Below are 25,295 nucleotides of genomic sequence, written 5' to 3'. Positions count from 1 at the left end.
TTGTTAGCAAGGATGCACTGCTTTCAGAGCTGCGGTTGACAGCAGTGAGGTTTAAGTTCTCCTTCAGAATATACAAGTCAACGAAATCTCTCCTTGTGACAACATGTCCGGTTAGTGGTTGTCAATGGAAGGTCAGAGCGAGTGTGAAACATGGGACAAACACGTTTTGGGTAACAAAGTATGTGGAAAAACATACATGCTCAGCGGGAGACCGACTCGCTCAGCGGAGACACTGTACTCCGAAGTATGTTGGTAGGCTTTTCACTGATCGTGTTGGAATCATTGATGGGTTGAATCCGCAGCATATCACTGATGCAATGAAGAACATGTTTGGCATGACGCTTGATTACACCACTTCATACAGAGCACTTTTATATGTACAAACATTGGTGAGAGGATCAGCAGAAGATGGGTATTCGCGTCTGCCATCATATCTCGAGCAAATCTCCTTAGCAAATCCCGATTCTATCACGGCTATAGAACTTGATTCTATCAATAGATTTAAGTATCTATTTCTCTCTTTTGGAGCTTCTATCAAAGGTTTTAAGTATCAGAGAAGGGTCATTGTGGTGGATGGGACTCACCTAAGTGGGAAATATGGAGGTGTTATGTTAGTTGCAGCCGCACAAGATGGGAATTTTCAGATATTTCCATTGGCTTTTGGGATCGTAGATGCTGAAGATGAACCTTCTTGGGAATGGTTTTTCACAAAATTGGCTAGTTGTGTATCTGATGAGCAGCCTCTGGTGATAGTCTCTGGCCGGCATGCAGCCATTAAAAGTGCGTGTGATAAGGTGTTTCCTTGGGCAACCTGAGCAATATGTTATTATCACCTTCAAGATAACATTGTCAAAAAGTATAAAGGGAAACATCTCTTGTACTTGGTGAAAGGTGCTGCTTATGCTCATACGGTTTCAGATTTTGACCGGTACATGGCTGAGATACGGAGTGCAAACCCGGACCTTGCAACGTATTTGGAGAATGCCGACGTCAGCCTATGGTCAGGGGTTTATTGTCAGGGGGACATGTACAACATAAAGACAAGCAACATCGCTGAATCTAATAATTCCGCTCTGAAGCGAGCTAGAGGATTTTCGGTTCAGTTCCTGTTGGAGTTCATAAGGGAGAAGCTAGGAAAGTGGTTTTGGAAAAGGAGAGAAGATGCTTTGAGTCTCCCAACTCAACATAGTCGAGGTGTTGAATACTTGCTTGTTGTTCGATCGGAGATAGCGGATACGATGACGGTACAACCAATTGATGGATGGCGATTCTTTGTGAAAGGTGGGAAAATGGACTGTGTGGTTGATTTGGAACATGGAAAGTGTGATTGTGGTGTCTATACAGTGGAGAAAATACCTTGCTCTCATGCTATAGCTGCTGGAACATCTGTTGGTTTGCATATCTCCACACTTGTATGTCCAATGTACTCAAAGGATTTTCTGTTTGCAGGATACTCAGAGAATATATATCCTTGTGTTGGACAACAAGTTGAGGAACACACATGCTTTCCTCTGGAAGTAAAACGTGGTCCGGGAAGACATAAGAAATCAAGATGGAAATCTTGGTTGGAGCTATCCAGGATGAGAGGACGCAAACCCCGGAAGCAACACAGGGCTTATAGATGCTCAAAATGCAAGGAAACTGGCCATACGAAACCACAATGTAAGTCGTCTAGTGATTAGTCTTCCAGAAGACTTTCTATTAAGTCGTCCAGAAGGTAGTCCAGTTAGTCGTCCAGGCTTTTTTCTTCCAGAAGACCTTCAAGTTAGTCGTCCAGTGATTAGTCTTCCAGAAGACCTTCAATTAAGTCGTCCAGAAGGTCGTCCAGTTAGTCGTCCAGGGTTTTTTCTTCCAGAAGACCTTCAAGTTAGTCGTCCAGTGTTTAGTCTTCCAGAAGACCTTCAATTAAGTCGTCCAGAAGGTCGTCCAGTTAGTCGTCCAGGGTTTTTTCTTCCAGAAGACCTTCAAGTTAGTCGTCCAGTGTTTAGTCTTCCAGAAGATTTAGTCTTCCAGAAGACCTTCAATTAAGTCGTCCAGAAGGTCGTCCAGAAGGTCGTCCAGTTAGTCGTCCATAGTTTTTTCTTCCAGAAGACCTTCAAGTTAGTCGTCCAGTGTTCAGTCTATGTACTAAAAATTTGTGTTATGAACTTATATGTGTCAACTTCTTTGTCAAATTGCACTACCATACACTATAAACAAAGCACACATGTTCTGACATACAAGAAACAAAGCAAATGCGACTTTTCAATTCTTATTCTTAAGACTTTGTCTAGTCAATCTCTTGTTGGGAGAGGATTTGTTACTAACCCCGGGTTCGAGCGTTGGTTTAGGTGGAGAGGTAGTGTTTTGAGATGATGTCCCTTTCCGTTTTGTGGTGATACCAACCTTCTTCTCTACAGCTTCCACCCTTTCCGACAGATACTTGATCTCCTTAAGGCACGTCCCAAACCCTTCCCTCATGGCATCAGCTATGTCTTTGAACATGGTTTTAATATTCTCTTTGGTCAACCCACCAACAGTCATAGTCACCTCTTCACTAGCCTCTGCAGCTGCCTCTTCACTAGCTTCAGCAGGTGCCTCTTTACGAGCTTTCTTCCGAGGTCTTGGACTGTCTTCCTTCACTACCTTTTTCTTTGCTTGACTCACAACCGCCGACTTTGTATTGACCCAAGTACCGGTGACTTCCCAACAATCCATGGTCCACTTCCACGGTTTCTTCACAAACATGAGTTTAATTATGTTCTCCGCGAGCGGGTTCTCAACATCAAACTCCCATTTTGGAAACATTTCACCAGTGTCCTTTTGAACAAAGTTGATCATCCTAGTCTGTAGTAAATAGAAGATATGAACTTAGATATTTGACGGATTAAGAAAGATGGAAAGAAAAGACTTCACAGACGACTTATAATTAAGTCGTCTGGAAAGTCTTCCAGCTGGACGACTTAGTAGACGACTTATAATTAAGTCGTCTGTAAAGTCTTCCAGCTGGAAGACTTAGTAGAAGACTTATATTTAAGTAGTCTGGATAGTCTTCCCAGACGACTTAATTATAAGACTTCTACTAAGTCATCCAGCTGGAAGACTTTCCAGACGACTTAATTATAAGTCTTCTACTAAGTCGTCTAATTGGAAGACTTATCAGATGACTTAATTATAAGTTTTCTGCGAAGTCGTCCAGATTGAAGTAAATACTTGACTGAGGATAGCCTCTTTAAACTGTTTGCGTCCTTTGCGACCCTTGTAAGCCAGTATCGGGGGAAACGGATTGTTTGGGAGAGGATTACCAAAAGTAGTACCCAATTCCGGAAGAGTTGTGTACACCCAGACCTGGAGAGCTTGCGCAAACCCATTAATAGTGTAACAACCCGAAATATCTCTGCCCTTCACAGAGTCCATCAGCACCTTAAACGCGACTCTCCCCATGGATAATTCTCAAACCGTTCTAGCTCCATCACTAGCCTTGCCAAACTAACCCGTGTAGGGGTTGAATACTTTCTGATGCGCCTCGGATCATAGACCCGGGCCAGGATGATACGACCATGGCTGAGCCAGATGATTCTTCAACAAAGGACAAACCAGGATGGATTAATGGTGAGGATACTGATCTAAAACCAGCTGATGAGACTGAGGACGAGCTGGAACCAGCTGAAGAGAGTATGCTTGAGCTGAAACCAGCTGAAGTGATAGTAGATGAGCTGGATGAGCTGAGTGAGCTAAGTGATACTAGCTTGGAGCTGAATGAGCTAAGTGACACTGAAGATGGAGCTGGTTTAGTTGCTGGGCGAAATGAGCCTTTTTCAGCCCAAAGAAAAATTCATAACAAATTCAATTTGGGTCGGTTTTACACCAAATTCGACCAGACCTTTCCTCAGTCCATTTCAAGCCCATTCTCAACAAGAATGCCAAGAGGGAGTCAGCAAGGAAGTCTTGGTCGTGCATGGAAAAAAGAATTCAACAAAAATCATTAATTTCGGTCTTTAGTCAAAGTCTTCATTTCTAGTTTCTATGTCTTGTTTTTAGCACATTCTTCTTTGGATTTCTACAACTTGTAATCCTATATATAGGGCCTAAGAACCACGAAATAAGATAAGCTTTTTCCCCTTTTATTTGAGTTTATCTCTTTGTTCTTTGTAGAACACTTCTTTGTTTCTTCGTGAGGTTATCTCCGAGTAAACAACCTCTAATTCGTTGGACCTGTGCGTCATATCAGGCAACGTTTAGAAATCCTTCTTTTGGTGGACTTGTGAGTCATATCAAGCACCAACTGAAGTCTGGTAGTATCATTGGGCCATCCGCAACCCATTGTGTCACCATTCAATCCATCAGTTCTCCCTTTTGGCGAGTTCATATCCCTTAAGTTCGATTGAGTGATCCTTCCCTAATTTAGGGCGTATCACTTTCTCCCTTCAATGTATCCAGTGAAGATGGCAAGGTACGCGAGCCGCTTGCGATCATCCCGAGACCACCCTTCGCATCTCTCAAGTGCTGCTACTATCTCCTGAGTAGATGGCCCAACTTCGACATGAACTCCCAGCATCTCCCAAAAAGAAGTCAACTCCTTTATAACAACAGAGTGAGGTCTCTCAAGGTCGTTGATGTTTAAAAAAGTAGTTTTTAATAAATAAAAAATAGTTTAATAATTACAAAAAATAGTTTTAATAAATAAAAAATAGTTTAATAATTACAAAAAATAGTTTTTAATAAATAAAAAATAGTTTAATAATTACAAAAAATAGTTTTAATAATATTTAAAATGTTTAGTAATTACAAAAAATAGTTTTAATAAATAAAAAATAGTTTAATAATTACAAAAAACCGTTTTAATAATATTAAAAATGTTTAATAATTACAAAAAATAGTTTTAATAAATAAAAAATAGTTTAATAATTATAAAAAATAGTTTTAATAAATAAAAATAGATTTTATATACAAAAAACGTTTTAATATTATATATACATAATTATCAATTAGATTTTTATAACCACAAAATTAATAAAAACTAAAAAAAAATTCCAAATCAAGTGAAACCATAATCAAACTCGATTTTACACAATCCTACCATTCACCCTAACAAAAATCTATAAATATCATTCCATAATCATCAAATCTACTTAAAAACCTAACAAATCTAGGGTTTGTGGGATAGGGTTCATACATGTTGTGTGACTGGAATTGAGGAAGGATCGCGAGAGAGAATCGCGAGAGGGAGAGAGCGGTCGGCGAGAGAGAGAGAGCGGGAGAGAGAGAGCGGTCGGCGAGAGAGAGTTCGCGAGAGAGAGGAAGAGACAAATGGGGAAGAAGATCTGGTTCGACCTAATAAAATGAGGCGTCCGATGGAAAATGTCCATCGGAATTTCCTCAGACTAATTAAATATTTCCGTCGGAATTTCCTCGGAAATCATTAATTCAATTTTCGCGAAATATTTGGCGGCTTGGTTTACCCGGTGAAAAACCCTTATCTTCCTCGGAATTCCGTCGGAATATTCCGAGGAAATTCCGAGGAAAAAGGGTTTGTGGTTTCAAAACATCGATTTTTTTTTTGCCGTATTTCATTTCTTATACAATTGTAATGCATACCATTGAGGATTCTTTGTATAGATGATCATAAACCATGAAATAACAAAATTTCAAAAATAATTGTAGGTATTCCTTTTACCGTTTATTAAAGTGTGTAAGTGTTTCTCTTATGTTGTGTGGTTTTCGTTCATGCAATCGTAAAAGTGTTTGTTATTGGGTAAAACACCAAAGTTTGACTTCATAATCTGGTTAAGACACTTAATGAATGTTATATACGTGTTATTCAATCCGCAAAACGTTGTTTTCGGTTAAAAACCCCTAGTTCCTCGAAATTTCCTCGGAATATTCCGAGGAAATTCCGAGGAAACCCTTATCTTCCTCAGAATTCCGTCGGAATATTCCGAGGAAATTCCGAGGAAAAAGGGTTTGTGGTTTCAAAACATCGATTTTTTTTTGCCGTATTTCATTTCTTATACAATTGTAATGCATACCATTGAGGATTCTTCGTATAGATGATCATAAACCATGAAATAACAAAATTTCAAAAATAATTGTAAGTATTCCTTTTACCGTTTATTAAAGTGTATAAGTGTTTCTCTTATGTTGTGTGGTTTTCGTTCATGCAATCGTAAAAGTGTTTGTTATTGGGTAAAACACCAAAGTTTGACTTCATAATCTGGTTAAGACACTTATTGAAGGTTATATACGTGGTATTCAATCCGCAAAACGTTGTTTTTGGTTAAAAAACCCTAGTTCCTCGGAATTTCCTCAGAATATTCCGAGGGAATTCCGAGGAAACCCTTATCTTCCTCGGAATTCCGTCGGAATATTCCGAGGAAATTCCGAGGAAAAAGGGTTTGTGGTTTCAAAACATCGATTTTTTTTGCCGTATTTCATTTCTTATACAATTGTAATGCATACCATTGAGGATTCTTTGTATAGATGATCATAAACCATGAAATAACAAAATTTCAAAAATAATTGCAAGTATTCCTGTTACCGTTTATTAAAGTGTATAAGTGTTTCTCTTATGTTGTGTGGTTTTCGTTCATGCAATCGTAAAAGTGTTTGTTATTGGGTAAAACACCAAAGTTTGACTTCATAATCTGGTTAAGACACTTTATGAAGGTTATATACGTGTTATTCAATCCGCAAAACGTTGTTTTCGGTTAAAAACCCCTAGTTCCTCGGAAAAATTCCGAGGAAAACCTATCTTCCTTCGGAATTTCCTCGGTATTTCTATTAAAAAAAAAAAAAGTCGATGCTAGTCTGTTTCCGAGTCATCATCACCAGATGAATCTGAATCTGGATCTTGGAGAAACTCTCCAATCACTGGTTCATCCTCTACGTGAACGACGGCTTCCTCTCCGAAGTCAGTTAAATCGACTACAAGGCCAACTCCAGCTAAATCTTCTGCTGCACTTAAGTTACCGGATGTGCTTGGTTGTAGTGGGTCTTCCAGCTCAGAACTTCCCTGAACTCGGCCTCTCGGGTTGAGTCTTGTAACAGTAACCCATGGATCATCTCTGTTCCTTACTCGGGGGTACTTGATATAACAAACCTGTAACATTAAAAAAATTATTAGTAAAATTATAAATTAATACAAATGATGATGAATCATTCTGAATAATTAACATTTAATTACCTGATCGGCCTGAGAAGCAAGAATGAAAGGATCATACTATTGCAGCTTTCGCCTCGAATTTACTGATGTAACACCAAATGCATCGGTTCTCACACCTCGATCTAGAGTGTTGTCGTGCCAATCACAATAGAAAACAATACAGCGCAATCCAACCATGCCCAGATACTTGATTTCCAAAATCTCATGTATGTGTCCGTAGTATACATCATCTCCTGATACAGAACAAACGCCAGCATCATAAGTCGTACTCGAACGTCTCCTCTTCTGAGTTGTGAATGCATATCCTCGAGTACAAAATCTCGGATATGACTTCACAACAAAGTTTGGTCCAACGACCATCTCGCGTATCCAGTCGTCAAATGTTTCACCTCTGGCCAAACCAGCAGACACCTATTAATAGCACATATATATGTTATATCAATAAATGTGAATTAGTATAAATATGTGATAAATGATATTTTAATTTGTTTAAAGCATTCACATAAGTAAACATCCATCCAGCAAATTCTCTCTGCTTCATTTCTTCTAGTTCGTCCTCTATGGCGTATCTATATTCGAACCGCTTTTCTACCATGAAAATCATGTACATATGATGACAATAATGTAATTAATTAAGATTTAAATTTTAACTTGTTAAAATAAAAATTTGTAAGCTAATTTATTTACCTCTCATATTGAAGAACATCTTCGCAGTTGGTGAGCAAATATGTTTGCAAATGACTGCGCTCCTGCTCAGTAAGTCGACGGTCCTTTGGTTTTCCGCTAAGTCGTCCAACGTCTGTGAAAATGTCTGGAACCGTAACATGATATGTTGCCCGTTCGCCTCTATCATCATGCCGAGCAGGTCTTCTGTTTTTGGTCTGAACTTCTGCTGGAAAGTAGTACTCGGCAAAGTTTGAAAATACTTCATTGATCATCTGTGCAACTATAGAACCTTCCACCCTACTTAAATTTTTCACCATCTTCTTCAAATGGAACATATACCGCTCATACAGATACATCCATCTATACTGCACAGGACCACCAAGTTCCAATTCTCTTGTCAGGTGAATAACAAGATGCTCCATAACATCAAAAAATGAGGGAGGAAATATCTTCTCAAGGTTGCACTGAATCACGGCTATGTTAGTCTTCAAATTTTCAATACCTTCAAGAGTCACTGATCTCGTGCATAAATCGCGGAAGAAACCATTTATCCCTGCAATTGCTTCATGAACATTTCGTGGTAATAGTTCCTTGAAGGCAAACGGAAGGAGGCGCTGCATCACTATATGGCAATCGTGGCTTTTCAAGCCAGTAAACTTTCCTTCCTTTCTGTCGATACAGTTACGCAAATTAGATGCGTAACCGTCTGGAAATTTCACATCCTTAGAAATCCAATCAAAGAACGCATCTTTTCCCTCTGCATCAAGTCGGTATATGGGAAAAGGAGCCCTACCATTCTCATCAACATGAAGTTCTGAACGAGCACATATATCGACTAAATCCAGTCTTGACTTCAAATTATCCTTTGTTTTACCTTGAACATTAAGGATCTTGTTCATGAGATTGTCAAAAAAGTTCTTCTCAATATGCATGACATCTAAATTATGCCTTAGCAGATGATCCTCACAGTATGGCAGATCCCAGAAAATACTTTTTTTGTGCCAGTTATGTAGGTCTCTAACAGCATCTACCGAAAAACGCTCATGTCCACCGACGTCTGGTGTCCTTTCTGCACCAAAATCTCTTAGTTGTGTCTTCAAATCTTTCCCACAAATTTCCGGAGGTGGATTGTCAAACACCCTCTTGTTCTTCGTAAACAAATTCTTACTCCTACGATATGGATGATCAGGTGGTAGGAATCTCCTGTGACAGTCAAACCCACACGTTTTCCTTCCGTGTTTTAGTTGGAAAGCATCAGTGTTATCTTGACAATATGGACATGATAGCCTTCCATGCGTTGTCCATCCAGATAACATACCATATGCTGGAAAATCACTTATTGTCCACATTAGTACTGCCCGCATTTGAAAGTTTTCTTTACACGAAACATCGTATGTTTCAGCACCTTGAGCCCATAGTTGTTGCAACTCATATATTAGTGGCTGAAGAAACATATCAAGTGATCTCTTAGGATGCTCTGGTCCGGGAACGAGAATCGAGAGAAACAAAAACTCTCGTCGCAAGCACAAGTTTGGGGGTAGGTTGTATGGTGTAAGAATGACTGGCCATAGAGAATACTGTCTTCCACTCTTGCCAAACGGGCTGAAACCATCAGTACATAATCCAAGGTAGACATTTCTTCTCTCATACGCAAAGTCGGGATACTTTGATTGGAAGTGCTTCCACGCTTTTGCATCTGAAGGATGTCTGATCTCACCATCTGTTGAGTGCTCTGCATGCCATCTCATTGGTTGCGCTGTGCGTTCAGACATATACAACCTCTGCAACCTTTCCGTCAAAGGCAAATACCACATCCTTTTATATGGTACTGGAACTCTTCCACTCGTATCTTTATAACGAGGCTTCCCACAAAATTTGCATGTAACCCGCTGTTCATCCGCCCTCCAATAAATCATGTAGTTGTCGCTGCATACATCTATTACCTGATACGATAAACCAAGACCAGCTACGAGTTTTTGAACCTCGTAGTATGAACCAGGAGCTACATTATCCTCGGGTAGAATACCTTTTACAAAATCAGCAATCGCATCCACACAGTCTTCAGCCAAATTATAATCTGTTTTAATGCCCATCAATCTTGTAGCAGATGATAAAGCTGAATGACCATCTCTACAACCTTCGTACAATGGTTGCTTTCCAGCATCCAACATATCATAAAATCTCCTTGCTTCTGCATTGGGTAAATCTTCCCTTCTAAAATGATCATTTACCATCTGCTCAGTACCTACACCATAATCTACATCCGTTCTAATTGGTTCTTCTAATCTAACCGCTGGCTGAGGTTCGCTAGTACTACCATGTTCATAATCAGTTTCCCCATGATGATACCAAATTTTGTAACTTCGTGTAAACCCACTCAAATATAGATGAGTCCAAACATCTCACTCTTTAATAACCTTTCTATTTTTACAATTAGAGCAAGGACATCTTAACATACCTGTTTTTGCTTCCGGTTGTCGGTGAACTAACCCCATGAATTCGTTTATACCTCGTTGGTATTTTTTCGTAAGCAATCTCGTGTTCGGATCCAAATGAGGTCGATCGATCCAAGAACGAAAATAATTTGAAGAAGACATGTTTTTTATGAATCAAATTCGTGTGTAAAGAGAGTAAGAGGGAGGATGAAGATATGGAGTGAATGAAGAGCAAGAGGGGTGCTTGTATTTATAGTTGAAATCCTGCCGACAGACCGAGGAAATTCCGACGGAATTCCGACGCCAACGGCTAGTTCGTCGGAATTTCCTCGGAATTTTTAAAATACCCCAACGGCTCTCTAACGGCTATAATATATCCTCGGAATTCATCGGTTTTTCCGAGGAATACATTTTTCCTCGGTATTCCATAAAAATATTCCGACGGATTGATATTTCCTCGGAATTCTGTCGGTATATTCCGAGGAAATTCCGAGGAACCCAAATTTTGTGTTTCCTCGGAATATCCTCGGAAATTACTCGGGATATTGCGAAGATTTCATTTTCTGTTGGAATGGCCGTCAGAATACCGCTGTTTTCTTGTAGTGGATGGAGACGTGAGTGCATGCACTGCAGAAAGCATCAAGACTCAAACCGTCCACATCCGTTGATATGTTCGGTTTAAGGAGATCCGCTAGGTTTTCGAACGCTTCGGTTATTACCGACAAAGGTGTGTTGAGTCTGGCTGGTGTCTTGTTGGACACGGCATCCTCGAATGTGTCGCCTTCTTCCTCTTCTTCCTCCATTACCTTCTTTCTCTCCGCCTCTTCCTTTCTATATAGCTTCGCCACGATTGCTGAACTTTAGAAAACTCTTTTGGTAATGATCGTGATGGTTCACTTACGAGGAAATGAAAGACCTAGTGTCTGCGGTTATGTTTTTGAGACGTGATGTTTTGCAAGGTGAGAAACATTTTTTTATAATGGAAAAACTTTACTATATAAAGAAGAATGGCTAAAAATGCTTGCAATCAATCTATTTTGGTGATAAAAATATGATATATTTTAGCAAAAAACAAAAAAAGATATATTGTCTTTGTCACCTACGTAAAAATTTTACAAGTAACATTTAAATGTTAGATTTGTCAAACATAACTTATTAACATTAACGTTTGCAGTAGTTAATTTTTGTAAAAAAAATTCTATAAGAACTCGGGACTATATGTGTATAAATAACACTCATGATCATAAGATAATTCATACAAACTCAAGAAATTATATTTATTTATTCGCAAATCAAAGGAAGATGGAGTTGGATTGCTTCATTAAAAGGATGGAAAAGAACATTAAAACAGATCACACGATCCTTTAAAACTCTCGTTTGATTTCTTCACAACCTGGAGATGGAATAGTCCAATGCATCAACCAAGAAATCTGTGGATACAAAAAACAATTAATTACATTGTACATCTAGCTAGTTTGAAACCGAAAACAAAAACAAATTGTCATTAGAGCGAATATGTATATATGAATTTACCTGCATCGTCTTTGGTGAAACACATTGGTGGCTTTATCCTGAAAACATTTCCATGAAGCCCTCCTTTTCCAACGAGTATGCCAAGTTCTTCATAGAGAGTAAGAGAGAGTAAGATTCTTGTACTCAATTTGATGCATTGGCTTTAAATGTTTGTTTACCTCTAAGTTGCTCAAACAAGACAGCTGTTTCAGCCTTGGCTGGTGCCTTGTCCTGCCGGTCAGTCACAAGCTCGATCCCAACCATTAATCCTCTTCCTCTCACATCTCCAATGACTTGAACCAAACAGAAACGGTTAAGTTCAAAAAAAAAAAAACAGAGTAATAATCTGATTAAAGAAAAGCTCAAATATTGTTTGTTTGCTTACTATCATGTTTTTTCTGAAGACCTTTCAAACGTTGAATAAGGTGTGAACCAACTTCAGCACAGTGTGTTTGTCGTCTCTCCTTGTCAATAACGTTTAGAACTGCAAGTCCACCAGCTGAACACACCGGATTCCCACCAAAAGTGTTGAACTGAATTTTTGTAGCTAAAACGCTGGCGATCTCTGGAGTAGTCACCACAGCTCCTAACGGCAATCCATTTCCAATTCCCTGTGGAAAAAATCGATACCAACAGTCAATGTAGAAGATGATTAAAGAAGAAAACAAATGGTAAAAAACTTATTCTGACAAACCTTAGCCATTGTGACTATGTCAGGAACAACATCTTGAGTCTGAAAACCCCAATAGTGACTTCCTGTCCTACCAAAACCTGTTTGGACTTCATCAGCGATGCATACACCACCAGCTTTGCGTACAATGTCATAAACCGACTTTAGGTAACCAGGAGCTAATTCTACAGCTCCTCCAACCCCTGAAAGTTTTTAAATGATTATGACATGACTCAAAAGAAAAATAGTTCTAAACTTAATGGTTCTTTTAGACAAATAAAAAACCTGGATGGTCTCTGCAATAAATCCAGCCACTTTGCCAGAAGTGCCATAGTCAATATGGTCTTGGACATCTTTAGCATACATAGAACCATCAGAACCAAATACTCCACGGTATGGATCTGGATTCACTACATGATGTATCTCCCCCTGCATAATAACAAAGTTGGCTAACAAAAGTTACAAACACATGATCAGATAGAATTATATTGCATAGATTTTTACTCTCATAGGTGAAGTTAGAGACACTATATGGTCAAACAAACCTGTGGTAAAGGGTACTTCCATGTGTTGAGAGCTGTGAGTCCAATAGTATTAGAACTTCCACCATGATAAGCATTTCTCAAAGAAATCATCTCAAGGCTACCAGTGTAAAGCCTAGCCATCATCATTGCTAACTCATTAGCTTCTGAGCCAGAATTCACAAAGTACACAACCTGCATCCAAAAATAATGAAGCTTACTGGTTTTTTTTTGTTCAAAAAAAAAATGAAGCTTTCTGATTATCATCAACAAAAAGCAATAAACATAAACCTCACTATATTACCTTTAGGTTTCCAGGCATCTTGGCAGCTAACGCTTCAGCGAAATCGCCAATGGCGTGATGTAGGTATATGGTTGTTGCGTGCTGAAGAAGCTTGCTTTGTTCATTAATAGCGTTGAGTATGTCGGGATGGCAGTGACCGCATGAGACAGTGACTATTCCAGCAAAGGCGTCGAGATATCGCCTACCGGTTTCATCAAACAAGTACTGCATCTTCCCTTCCACGATATTAAGCTGCAAGCAATACAAATAGATCAAGAAGAACCCTAAAGATTGATCATAAGAATGCAAAAAAAAAAATATTAATTCTTTCAATACAACTATTCGATTTGTGCAGTCAAAATCACGTACAGGCTTTTGGTAGAAATGGAAACGAGAAGGTCCGAGAAACTTCTTCCGTCTCTGGAAGACTTCATCTGCGGAAGGACCATTATACGGCCGCGCCTGGTAATCAAACGGTGGAAGCTGCGGCGGAGAAGAGGTGGAGTAATCAGAGCGGAGGAAGGTGATCGCAGGGGAATGGATCCGGGAGGAAGTTGAAGCTCGATCTACGACTCTCTTGAGCAGTTGCCTCTGTAAAGCCATTGTTCTGTTCTGTACGGAGCAGTTAGAGAAAGATTAGGACCAATCACGGTCTTTATAAGCCTGCTAAGTAAAGATTAGTACATGGTATCAAATATTTTGAGTAATAATGACGTGGCAATATGATTCTAAGATTCCATGTGAATTAGATTTGCTGATAGATGTACTGACACAGTCGCACATCACCGTCGATTAATTATCCTCAGCAGATTAAAATAATGACGTGTCAGTGACTAGAGGCGGAGTATCCAAGATCCTCTAAATCAATTATTAATTTTCAATTTTACGATGATAATACCGAGCAAAATATGCTTTCATTAAGATTTTTTTGTTTGAATTAATTAACCAAAGGAATGTGAATGGATACAAACGATGACATAAATCTTATAATCGTCATGCGTTATTGAAGAAATAAAACCAAGGGAAATTGCATCGTAGTCATCATGCTACGGGTCAGGTGTCATATGCGTCCAAACCAAATATGCCATGCATTATTATTTGCACGGTTAGAATTAAGGATATATTATAATGTTTCGATGAGATATGTTTTGGAAGCTAATTTACAATAGGTAAAGAAAGGATATACGTACTCAAAAATTATGATCTGAATTTCTACTATATATAAATGACATAAACACTCATTTTTCCGCAATATGCAAAATATAATTTTTTTTTTATCAAACAACTTTCATGGAAACTTAAAAGAGTTCAACTCCATCAATGAAGGATACAATATGGCTACAGGGAGCCATGAACAAACAAATCACAAAGCTTAAACAACAAGTACTCAAATAAAAGTTTAAAGATAGATGTAATATCACGAGTTCAACCACCGTTGTCTCCGAAAGAGGGCAGTCAATCAAGAAGACTTCTTCAAATTGACGTTCCTGTTCGAAACAATAAAGGGGAGGAATGAAAACCTCCATGGCCAAAGAGGTCAGACAGTTGACACCATCAAAACGAGAGACGATAAACATCTTCGCTTCTGCTTCAAACAGAACCATCTTCAAAACAATGCTCCCTATAACAATTTCACTAATAACAAGTGATAGATGTGGGAGAACGAAACACTCCTTAAAGGAGAAACGAGGGCAATTACTGCCCAAACAAACCATATTTTCTGGAAGGATACATAACTTAAGAACTTTCATTCCAAGCTGCCACAAGAGGAGAGAATACCTTATCATTGCAAAAGCCATTAGAGCAAAGGTGGAAGGAAGCCTGCATACTGCAGTAAAAGGACAACATCTGCATACCGCAGTAAATGGACAACTGCATACTGCAGTAAAGGACCACACATAGACCACAAAGGTACCAACAATAAAGGCCACAATAGCATAACTAAATGTGACCGAAACAGTCGGGACTAACAGAGAAAAGCTCGAATCCAACAAACCTAGTTCATATGAAATCATCAAACCTAGCTTTGGATCTGAGAACTTATGGGGAAAGGTAACTGTGGCCCATAAATCATACAACCAAAGGAACCCCGTGAATAGAGTATCAGGCGGAGGGTCAGGAGGAACAGGTGGATCTGGAGCATTTGACGAGAGATCAATCTTCAAAGTCGAATCTGGTGGATCTGAGGGAGGGCGTGTAACGGAAGCTGGACCTGCTACGAGCGGCGCCATGGACGGAGAGGAAGGGAAGAAGAAGAAGCTTCTCGTTGATATGCGTGAGGCGAAACCAACGATAGCGAAAGGGTGGTGAAACCCTAATCGCATTTGCTATCTCCCTTTTTTAGAGAGCGATTTTAGATGAGTAGTTGCAAAATATAATCTTAGGTTTGGAAGCGTGACTTTGATTTTTTCACAACATATGTAATTGTTTTTATGTTCATGAATGTTAGTATGTGACCGTCTTAGGCTAAAGTTTTTGTGTTATCTTTAATAACAAAAAACATCTTACAATACTAAAAGGGCAATATGCTCAACATATAGAGTGTCCACGTATGCAATTAAATTCAGTCCAATCAGCAGTTGACACATCTGCTACACTTACACGTAATACTTGAGCTTTTCAAACGTTAACAAACCTCTTCACAGCCCATTTTAATTATACTAAAGTTAGTACTATGGCCCATTACAAAACTCATATTCTCTAATCTAAAAAATCTTCTCTCAGACGCAATCCATTCACCTTTCTCATTCTTACGGAGACATCTTTTATCTTTATCTTCCGGTCCGATTACCATGTCTAACGTCTTCACTCCCTAACTATGTCTCATGAAGGCTCATTCATTTCTGTAATGATGATAAGGCAACCACCTTATCGATTTCCCCAGCCTCTCACCCTATATATTATTACTCCTTTATCGTACTTCTGAATTCCAGTTACAATCATCTAAATAGTGACCTTTGTCCTTCCTCTTGCTCACTCACACCTGAGAATACATGGCAGCCAATACAGAGAAATCAACCGGCCAAGCCTCACACTGCTCTATTCTTCAGTGACGTTGCTTCTGGCTTGGGAGAGGCAGAGCTGAGCTGCACGTTCATTCCCATAACACAGCCAAAGGAGTCTGTTCATCGATTAACATGTACGACATCAAATCCTAATCATTATTCCCACATCTTAGCAGATTCGATTCCACTGCTAAATTCTCCTAACTACAGGTACTTTCATACATGGCTGCTTTCATTTAACTACATGTACTTTTTACACTCTACTATCGCATCTAAGTGACTCAGATAATGATGGTTAGCTAATTAGCGAGCGTTTAAAGATAGTTTCCCGTCACTAATTTCTCCTGTGTCAGATGGACTATTGCTTGTGCTAGCCAAAAACTATTATGTTAACTAAGATCAATTCCGAGAACTCATGAAGCAATTATCTTGGACTTGAAACCCCAACAAGTACGTCTTTTGTTTGTATTTTGATTGATATTCTCCTTGATTGATGATGAACTAGCCCTCTTCAGGTGACATTGGAGATTTTCATTTGCCAAAAAAGTAAGATTTATCTTCTGTATTCTACTGCATTAAGTGGAACTGAGACACGCTCACAAGCCAACATATGAAACGTTCTGTGAGAGATTGAATACACACCCATGAGGGTTGAGACTTTTTTTCATCCTCTGTGCTGATCTTCTTTTGATACTCACGTAATGCTTCTCATCCTCCTGTTATGTGACTAAAACTCAAATAGTTGAAGATTAGTTGGTTAAAATATTCATGTTGAATCTTCCACTGGTGGTTGTAAGAAATAAAATCTGTCTATGGGAACTTTAGATTCAAATCTTAAGGAGAAGGTCGGAATGTGGATTAGGAAATGTTTAGCTAATGAACGTGTTGTGTGGAAATGTCCATGTATGACAATGGCGACATGGAAACTTTTGTCCTCCTTTGTGATGCCAGTACCGAGGTTATGGGCAGGCAAGCTCAAAACTTAATGGACTACTACTTGGAGGTATCGTCTTTGCTTCTTACTCAACTCTCAGACATTTATACTCACGTTCAGTTTACTTTATACCCCAGGCCAATAGAGACATGTCCACTCAACATAAGATATGATAGAAATCTGATTTATATCATCCAATTTCTGCTATAAATAAAACTATCTTTAGTTCCCGCTCATATTACGTTGGTGTTGCTGACATGGTAATCTTTCGTTAAAATATTCTTACATTTGACAGGAGAAGAAAGCTTTGAAGAAGGGATCTTCAGAGGCTGTGTAGAACATCTCGAGGGTATTTTCATTTCCTAGAGACTTATCTTGTGAAGTTGTGATCAAAATACCTTAGCATGATCGATTCTCTTTTTTTTTTTTTCAAAACCTATATACTGTCTGTGTTTTTTAGATGGGAAAAATAAAGAATCGTATCAGTCCATCTGAAATGACCATGAATATCGAGGAAGAGGCTAAGGCGATGGGATACCCAAATACATTCCGCAAATACAGTACAAATAGTAAGATATAAGCTGCTTACTGGATCCACTGCAAACTGGAAAATGCGAAGCGTTCTTAGATATGCGGATCCAACCAATTAGAATCTAAATATGCAGTGATATGTTTTTTACATGGATAAGACTTGGATTATAAGTTTTCTCTAAAGAAATTGATTATCACAATTTAGCATACGATAATTATATACAGTGAATGGAGATTAGGTTAGCAAACGTACCAGGTGATACAGTGGCCAACGAAGTACAAGATTCGTATTGTCTTTAGAAGTCGACCTAAGGAGATTGTTGAAAGACCCATCTTGAGGAGAGTAAGTCACTGAAGGAAGATCCTCAGACCCTTCACCGTGTTTGAAGCTGGTACTTTATAATCATGTTATGAAATCTCTTGATTTTCAATGTAAATAATGCGTTTCGTCCATTTGTGATATAGGAAATAGTGCATCTAAAACAAAACAGTGCACAACAACAAATATTTTGTATAACACGTTTACACAGTCTGAGAGCAAACGAGACTGCTTACGCTGAAATTCTTTATCGACATGTGAATTGTCGAATGAAGGAACATGCAGAGCAGTTGTAATGAAGAGGCAAAACAAGAGATATGGAAGAAGACAGTGTTAATCATTCCAAATGACGAATAGATAATTTTTCCAAAATTTTTAAGTCCATTTCTGATTAAAAAAAACTACAAAATCTATATAAAAAGAGAACCTACACACCTTTTAAAAAAAAGAAATTAATTGCCTTTAATTATAAAGTAACAAGGGAAATATCCTATTACAAACTTATTTTTTGATGAAATTTTAAATTTATTGATCATCGCTAAAAGAATATATGAAAATATGTACAACTATGAGTAGTTCATACAACTACCTCTGAAAAATAATTTGAAAACTCTAATTTGCAGTGTCATGAGCTGCAAACTACCTGATCATTAAACCTTGCAGTCGCGGGTTGAGAGTGTACTTTGTAGATGAGATGCGGTTCCTAACTGTTTTATCAATCAACTTTGCAAGCTGCTCAACTGTCTTATGGCTAGTACTGTGCTTCCTCTCGTTGCGTTCACGCCAGATGAAGTAAATGGTGACTTGCAGGACCAGTCGGAGGAGTATGAAAGTCAAGCGGTCATATGATCTAGACAGCATTGTAGACAGAGTGATGTCCCAGTCTGGATCCGGATCAGTCCCAAACAAATTCCCTACCATCTTTAGCCAAAGAGTGAAAGTATAAGGACACGCAAAGAAAATGTGGTCTCTAGTCTCGTCTAGTTCACCATAGTAGCGGCAATGTTGCGGTTGACCCCACCGTCGAGAACGATGACCAGTGGCGAGCCTATCCTTGACCGCAAGCCAAGTGATGAAAGCAAAGCGAGGAACACCTTGAGGGAACCAAACAATTTTGCTCCAAAGTACAGTCTCCTTGTGCACCCCGATTTGATCCCAAGTTTCAGAAGAATTAAACTTAGTGCCATAATCATTAGCACCACGCTTCCATAAAACTTCATCCCTTCAATCCGTTAGCGTTAACTGAAACGTTCGTATCTCTGTTACCAAGCTTTGGATATGTCTGTCACGACATCTGCGGAATCTCCATTGACCCTCTCTAAAGACATCACAAATCTTCATATCTCTACTGATGCCCAGATTTTGTGTACCAAGTTCCCCAGCAATCTCAATAAGTCTTCCTTTAGGAAACCACGGATCAGTCCAGAACCTTGCAGTGGCGCCATCCTTAACATCCATCAGAAGGAAGTTTTTTTTGCCAGAGATCGAAACTTCAGCAACTTGCGCCACGCCCATGAACCCAAACCCGTGTCTTTTGAATCCCATAAGGTCTCACCTCGCAAGAGATACCTCTTCACCCAAATGACCCAAAGCGAATCAGACTGGACAAATAAGCGCCATATAAGCTTTAGAGTGAACACCGTACTGACCTCCTGAATGCGGCGAATACCTAGACCTCCCTCAGCATAAGGACAACACACATCTTCCCAAGAAATTTTTGCCTTTGACGTTATATTTGGCGAACCACTCCAGAGGAATGCAGAGCACATGCTCTCAATCTCGTCGATACAGCTCTGCGGAAGATAGAAAGCAGCACACCAGAAATTTGTGATGCTTGCTATGACTGACTTGATAAGAGTCAACCTTCCCGCATATGAGAGGGCCTTGCTCATCCATGATAAAAGCCGGTTCCTGATCGTCGTTATCAGAGGCTCATAATCGCTTCTAGTCATGACTTTAGTAGTGAGAGGGAGTCCAAGATACTTGATAGGCAGCGCAGAGATAGATAAACCCGAGCCTGCTACTGCATCCTCAAGAACGAGCTTCCCTCTTCCTGCTGCAAAGACCGTGGATTTGGCTACATTAATTCTCAAACCCGACATTACAGCAAACTCCTCGAACACTTGGAGAGTACCAAGAAGTGAATCTGGTGTTCCATCATTGAAGACAACTATATCATCTGCAAAACTCAAATGTGACAGATTAACTTCTTGGCACTGAGGATGAAACCCAATATGGCCTGCCGAGACTGCTTTGTTGATGAGTTTGGACAGAACGTTACTGACGATGACGTAGAGATAAGGAGAGAGGGAGAACCCTTGTCGTATGCCTCTGCTGCTCGTAAAAAAACCCTCTAGCTCTCTATTGACATAAATTGAAAAGGTTGCAGTTTCTATACATTTCATTATCCAGGTTACAAAGATATCTGGATAGTTCATCGCACGAAGAGTACTCTCGATGAAAGACCATCTTACTGTATCAAAAGCTTTGGAGATGTCCAGTTTAATAGCAGATCTGGAGGAGACCGATGGCTTATGGTAGTCTTTAACAAGCTCCGTAGCTAAGAGGACGTTTGCTAGGAGTAATCTGCCCTCCACAAAAGCACATTGGTTCAGTTCTATAGCTTCCGGGAAAGTGGCTTTGAGTCTTCTAGCAAGGATCTTGTTGATAACCTTATAGATGACGTTGCAGCAAGAAATAGGTCTGAAGTCGGTCATCTTCTCAGCATCAGTAGTTTTCGGAATCAGCGACAGCAGGGTGGCGTTGACACTATGAGGCATGAAGCCGAAGAGCAAAAAATACTGGATAGCTATGATGAGATCCTTTCCAATCACTGGCCAAGCTGCTTTATAGAACTTCATTGGGTACCCATCAGGTCCCGGCGCTTTGTTTGCAGGCATGGAAAACAACACCTCTTTAATTTCTGAGGCCTCCACCGGTTTAGTAAGGATGACTCTATCTTCATTTGAACAACGATAGTCAACAAGATCACTAATATAGTCAGGAGAGACATCTGAAGTGAGTGGAGGAGAGCCGTTGAGGAAGTTCTCAAAGTGAGCAGCAGCCTCTAGTTTGATGTCAGACGGAGAGGTGAGAATTATGCCATCTTCGGTGACTATACGCCTGATAGTGTTCCTCACATTATGACTTTGGGTGACTTTATGGAAAAACCGTGAGTTCCTGTCTCCAAAACCCAACCACTGCACCCTAGACTTCTGATAATAAAATTGCTCCTCAATACCCGATATGTGATGCCAGTGCTCCCAAGCATCAGACGCGGCTTCAAAAGTGGAGGTTTGGGGGTTCTGCATAGCTTTAGTTTGTTTCGCACACAAGCCCTCATAAGCATGTTTCACATGACTGGGTAAATCACCACACATATTACGGTTTAAACCACACATCTCCGATTTTAGAGCTTTCAATTTATCCTGGAATCTCTGAAGAGCAGTGCGAGAATGGAACAGGGGCACAGTCTCATGCCCAACCCTATCAACAACTTCAAGAAAGCGGGGATGCGAGGCTGTGTGGTTGAATAATTTAAAAGGCTTCACGTTCCCTTGCGGCACCTCGCGGAGCTGTATGTTCATACGTAAGTGATCAGACACGCCACCTGATTCAAAAGTAACAAAGGAGTTCGGAAGGGCACTGATCCAACAGCTGTTGATCATAACACGGTCCAACTTCTTACTAATAGGATTCTCATCTTGACAATTTGTCCAAGTAAAAGAAGGGCCAACTTGAGCTAAATCCATCATATCGAAATTGCGCACTACATTTTGGAACTCTCTGATTGAGCTCCTATCCGCAGCAGTTTCCATGAGGCGAGAATGCTCCGTAGAGGATAAAGCGACATTAAAATCACCCTGGATGATCCAAGGGTTAGTATCTCCTGCCACTGATACAACAATAACCTCCATCTCATTCCAAAGCTCCCTTCTCTCCATCCTTCAGTTTGATGCGTAGATGAAGGAACATAGAAAAGTGTCACCAGATGCTTTGTATCTCACCCAAACTGTAATCATTTGCATACTCGTAGAGACCAGTATAACTTCCACTTCATTGGACCAACAAACCCAAATCCTTCCGAGCCTATGATTGGAGTAGTTGTTTACACAACACCAGCCCGGGAAAGTAGTATCAAATATCTTTTTAAAATTTTCCTCTGGCACTCTAGTTTCCAGGAAGCACCCAAAAGACAATTTTGCAGCATTGACCCAATAATTAACTACCTTTTGTTTACGTGGCTTATTGAACCCACGCATGTTCCAAGCGAAGATTGACGACATCAGTGCTTCCTAGAGGAAGCTTTCCTTGCTTGACTATTAGCCTTTTGCTGTTGAGTCACAGCCTGAACCAAATCCCTCGAGTTAGCTATCCCTCGCTTAGCACCTCTGCCTTTATTTCGCTGAGAGCCTCCCTGTCGCTGAACTGTCACTGATGTTTTCTCATTTGTGACCACAACCACTGGTAAGCTTCCCACGTTCAGACTAGCAGAATCAGCTACCTCCGCTTCTTCATCCTCCTCATCTTCTTCTATCTCTCCTTCACAGATATCCTGAAGAGCTTGAAAACCATTAGGAGAGATGCAATCATTGCTGGTGTTCTGTAATTTACGAGGAGATGCTGGAGGGCTACTCTGACCCGGAACTAGAGACCAAGAGTTACTTTCTGGAGCCAAACTATAGTTTGAAACCGTCTGATCTACCTCCGCCTTGGAGCTACCTTCACCAGAGAGACTAGCATTTCTAGTCATAAGACTCCAGATCTTCCATAAGTTTTGTAACAATCTCAGAAGGGAATTTCTCCGTAGTGTCCTTTGTCGAAAAACCCTCCAGTACAACAGAGTCATTCGCCACCACTACAGCCTGCTCAATCACCACATTTGCCTGCTTTGCCGCCTCTACGTTGGCCTTTGGAGCTGAGCAATCCTTCTCAACATGTCCCCATTTAGAGCAAGAGAGACAGCGAGGAGGTAGCCAGGGGTAGGTAATGGGAACAACAACATCAGAGCCATCTCTCCCTTTGAAGTTGATCTTGGTAGGCAGTGGTTTAGTTAGGTCAACCTCCACCAGCACACGAGCAACATCCAAGCGAACACAATGTTCCATATTAGGGTGAAGTTTAATGAACTTCCCAGAAGTTCTAGACAAAAAGCTCAAGCCTTTCTTGGAGTAGAGATAACCGGGTACATTCATCAAGTCAACCCACAATGGCATTGCAGAGAGATCTGGAGGGGAACGAGCCGTTTCAGGAGTCCATTCACCCAACATTAGCGGAACATCAGAGATGTGCCAGAACTTTCGCTTTAAGATCCTGTTACGGATCCCTGCATCCTCAATCCTGAATAGTACCGTTGTTTTTCCTATGAACTGAACATCAATCTTGGTCTTCTTCAGAGGAGAAGCCCAAATCCTGTTAACTGTCGCGTGAATCGATCCAATGTGGGGAGCATCATTCATGAAATACCCTACAATGAAACTAGTCCACAATGGCTCAGCCTCTTCCATTAACGACATTGGAACTTCCACTTCCGCAACACCGTCTTTCACCACAAACTCAGGATACTCCTCCGATCTTGAGGATCCATCGACTAGAACGTCAGAGTACGAAACTTTCGGACTTGTTCCTTCCACTTCAAGCGCTTTCTGATCAGGAGAGTTCTCGTTTTCTTCCGGGGCACTGTCTCCACCTGCGCCTCCTGCGCTATTCTGTCGAACACCCAGATCCGGTGCCTCCTGCGCAGTACGATCTTGGTCGGATGGGTTTGGGGAATCGTCGCCGCCGTCGTCTGTCATTAGCCAAAGAAATCTTTTCAATTTTCGAAAGTTTAGGTCGAAGATTGGAACATTGGGAACGTGCCCTATTACAAACTTACACACATTGCAAGCATATATCTATGCTCATACATATGATCAATATAGCCTTCTATCTTAAGTCAAGTATCGTATAATTTAATTTTGTTATACACTAATTTAGATTATGAAGAGTCTGGATTTTTAGTTTTTTTTTTCTACAATGGAACTTTTTATTGTTTATATTTGCTAAACTTTCATATTAACAAAGAAAGATCGGAGGAAATAGAAATGCTTCATGTTTTATTTTCATAAGTAACACATCTGTTAGTAAGATATTGTGTATATATTAATAGTATTTTATATAAGAAAACAAATACAAATTTAATATTATTTTGAAAATATAAATAATTATATGAAATTATATCATTATAATTTTAAATATTCAGATTGAATTAGTCAATTTATATAAACATAAAAGTGTTGCTTTCAAAAATTTGAAATAAAAGCATAGTTTCAAATAAAATTTCATATAAAACTATTTTCTTAAAAATTCTAAAATTAAAAATACATAAACCGCGCATGGCGCGGTGAAAAACTCTAATATACCTAATAACTATTAAAATGAGCATTATCTTAGAACAAAAATATGTTAATTAATTAACGTTTAAGCATGACCCCACCAACGCATGACCCTAAAATACCTAATAAGCACTATCTTAGAACAAAAATATGTTAATTAATTAACGTTAATTAACATATTTTTGTTTAGAGCATCATTATCCAGAGTTTCTTAAGAAACCGTTTCTTAACTTTTTAGTTAAAAACAGTTTTTTATATTCCCCTAATAATCTCGTTCTAAAAAATCCTGGATAACGATGCTCTTAGTAAAATAGAATTGAAACATGGAAGTGAAGAGTCAGACGTGTACGTGACTATCGCTTGCAAACGTAACACAATAAAGTCATGCTGATAGAGCTGTCGTTGAAAACAACCAAAGCATTTGATTTGTAAAAGCTATATATTAATTACTCTCATTCCTAACTCTTTGATTTGTCTTTAATTGGTCATCGATACGTACTGCTACCGAACTCATCATATTTATTTGGCTAATCACCAATACAAACAAAAGTTCATATATCTCTTTTATACACCAGTCCATAGATGTTAGGTCAGATACGGTAGATCCAAACTTATACCACAAAGTTTGATTTGATTGGGTTTGTGAGATCTGATCTGGTTATATGAAATGAAATAAATTTTTATAGTTTTCGTATTTTTTTCTCTTTAAGCCATATGGTTTATGGTTATATGACTTATATTATTGTTAGCTTGTTTATGCCAATATAGCGATAATTACAACAATTTCATATAGCGGGATGATAATTTGAAAATAATGTAAGCCAGACTTTTATCCGCGTTTTGCAAGCGCTGAATATTTTATGATGACAAATTCTACATCTTAAAAAATATTTTATTAATTTTT

General features: G+C 39.4%; 1 protein-coding gene across 1 annotated transcript; it reads right to left on the bottom strand.

Annotated features, from left to right (window-relative positions):
* Positions 1–11,457: 11,457 nt before the first annotated feature.
* LOC106390423 (alanine--glyoxylate aminotransferase 2 homolog 1, mitochondrial-like) lies at positions 11,458–13,886 on the bottom strand. The gene is made up of 9 exons (XM_048750345.1): positions 13,598–13,886; positions 13,250–13,480; positions 12,970–13,140; positions 12,709–12,853; positions 12,449–12,627; positions 12,140–12,365; positions 11,934–12,047; positions 11,776–11,862; positions 11,458–11,672 (listed from the first exon to the last, which is right to left on the bottom strand). The coding sequence occupies exons 1-9, from the start codon at positions 13,829–13,831 to the stop codon at positions 11,629–11,631; spliced, it is 1,431 nt and encodes a 476-aa protein (XP_048606302.1). The 5' UTR covers positions 13,832–13,886; the 3' UTR covers positions 11,458–11,628.
* Positions 13,887–25,295: the final 11,409 nt, after the last annotated feature.

This window comes from Brassica napus, chromosome C3, assembly GCF_020379485.1.
Source record: "Brassica napus cultivar Da-Ae chromosome C3, Da-Ae, whole genome shotgun sequence".
NCBI lineage: Eukaryota > Viridiplantae > Streptophyta > Magnoliopsida > Brassicales > Brassicaceae > Brassica > Brassica napus.
The sequence above is the reverse complement of the archived record's forward strand: the minus strand, read 5'-3'. Positions and strand labels throughout refer to the sequence as shown.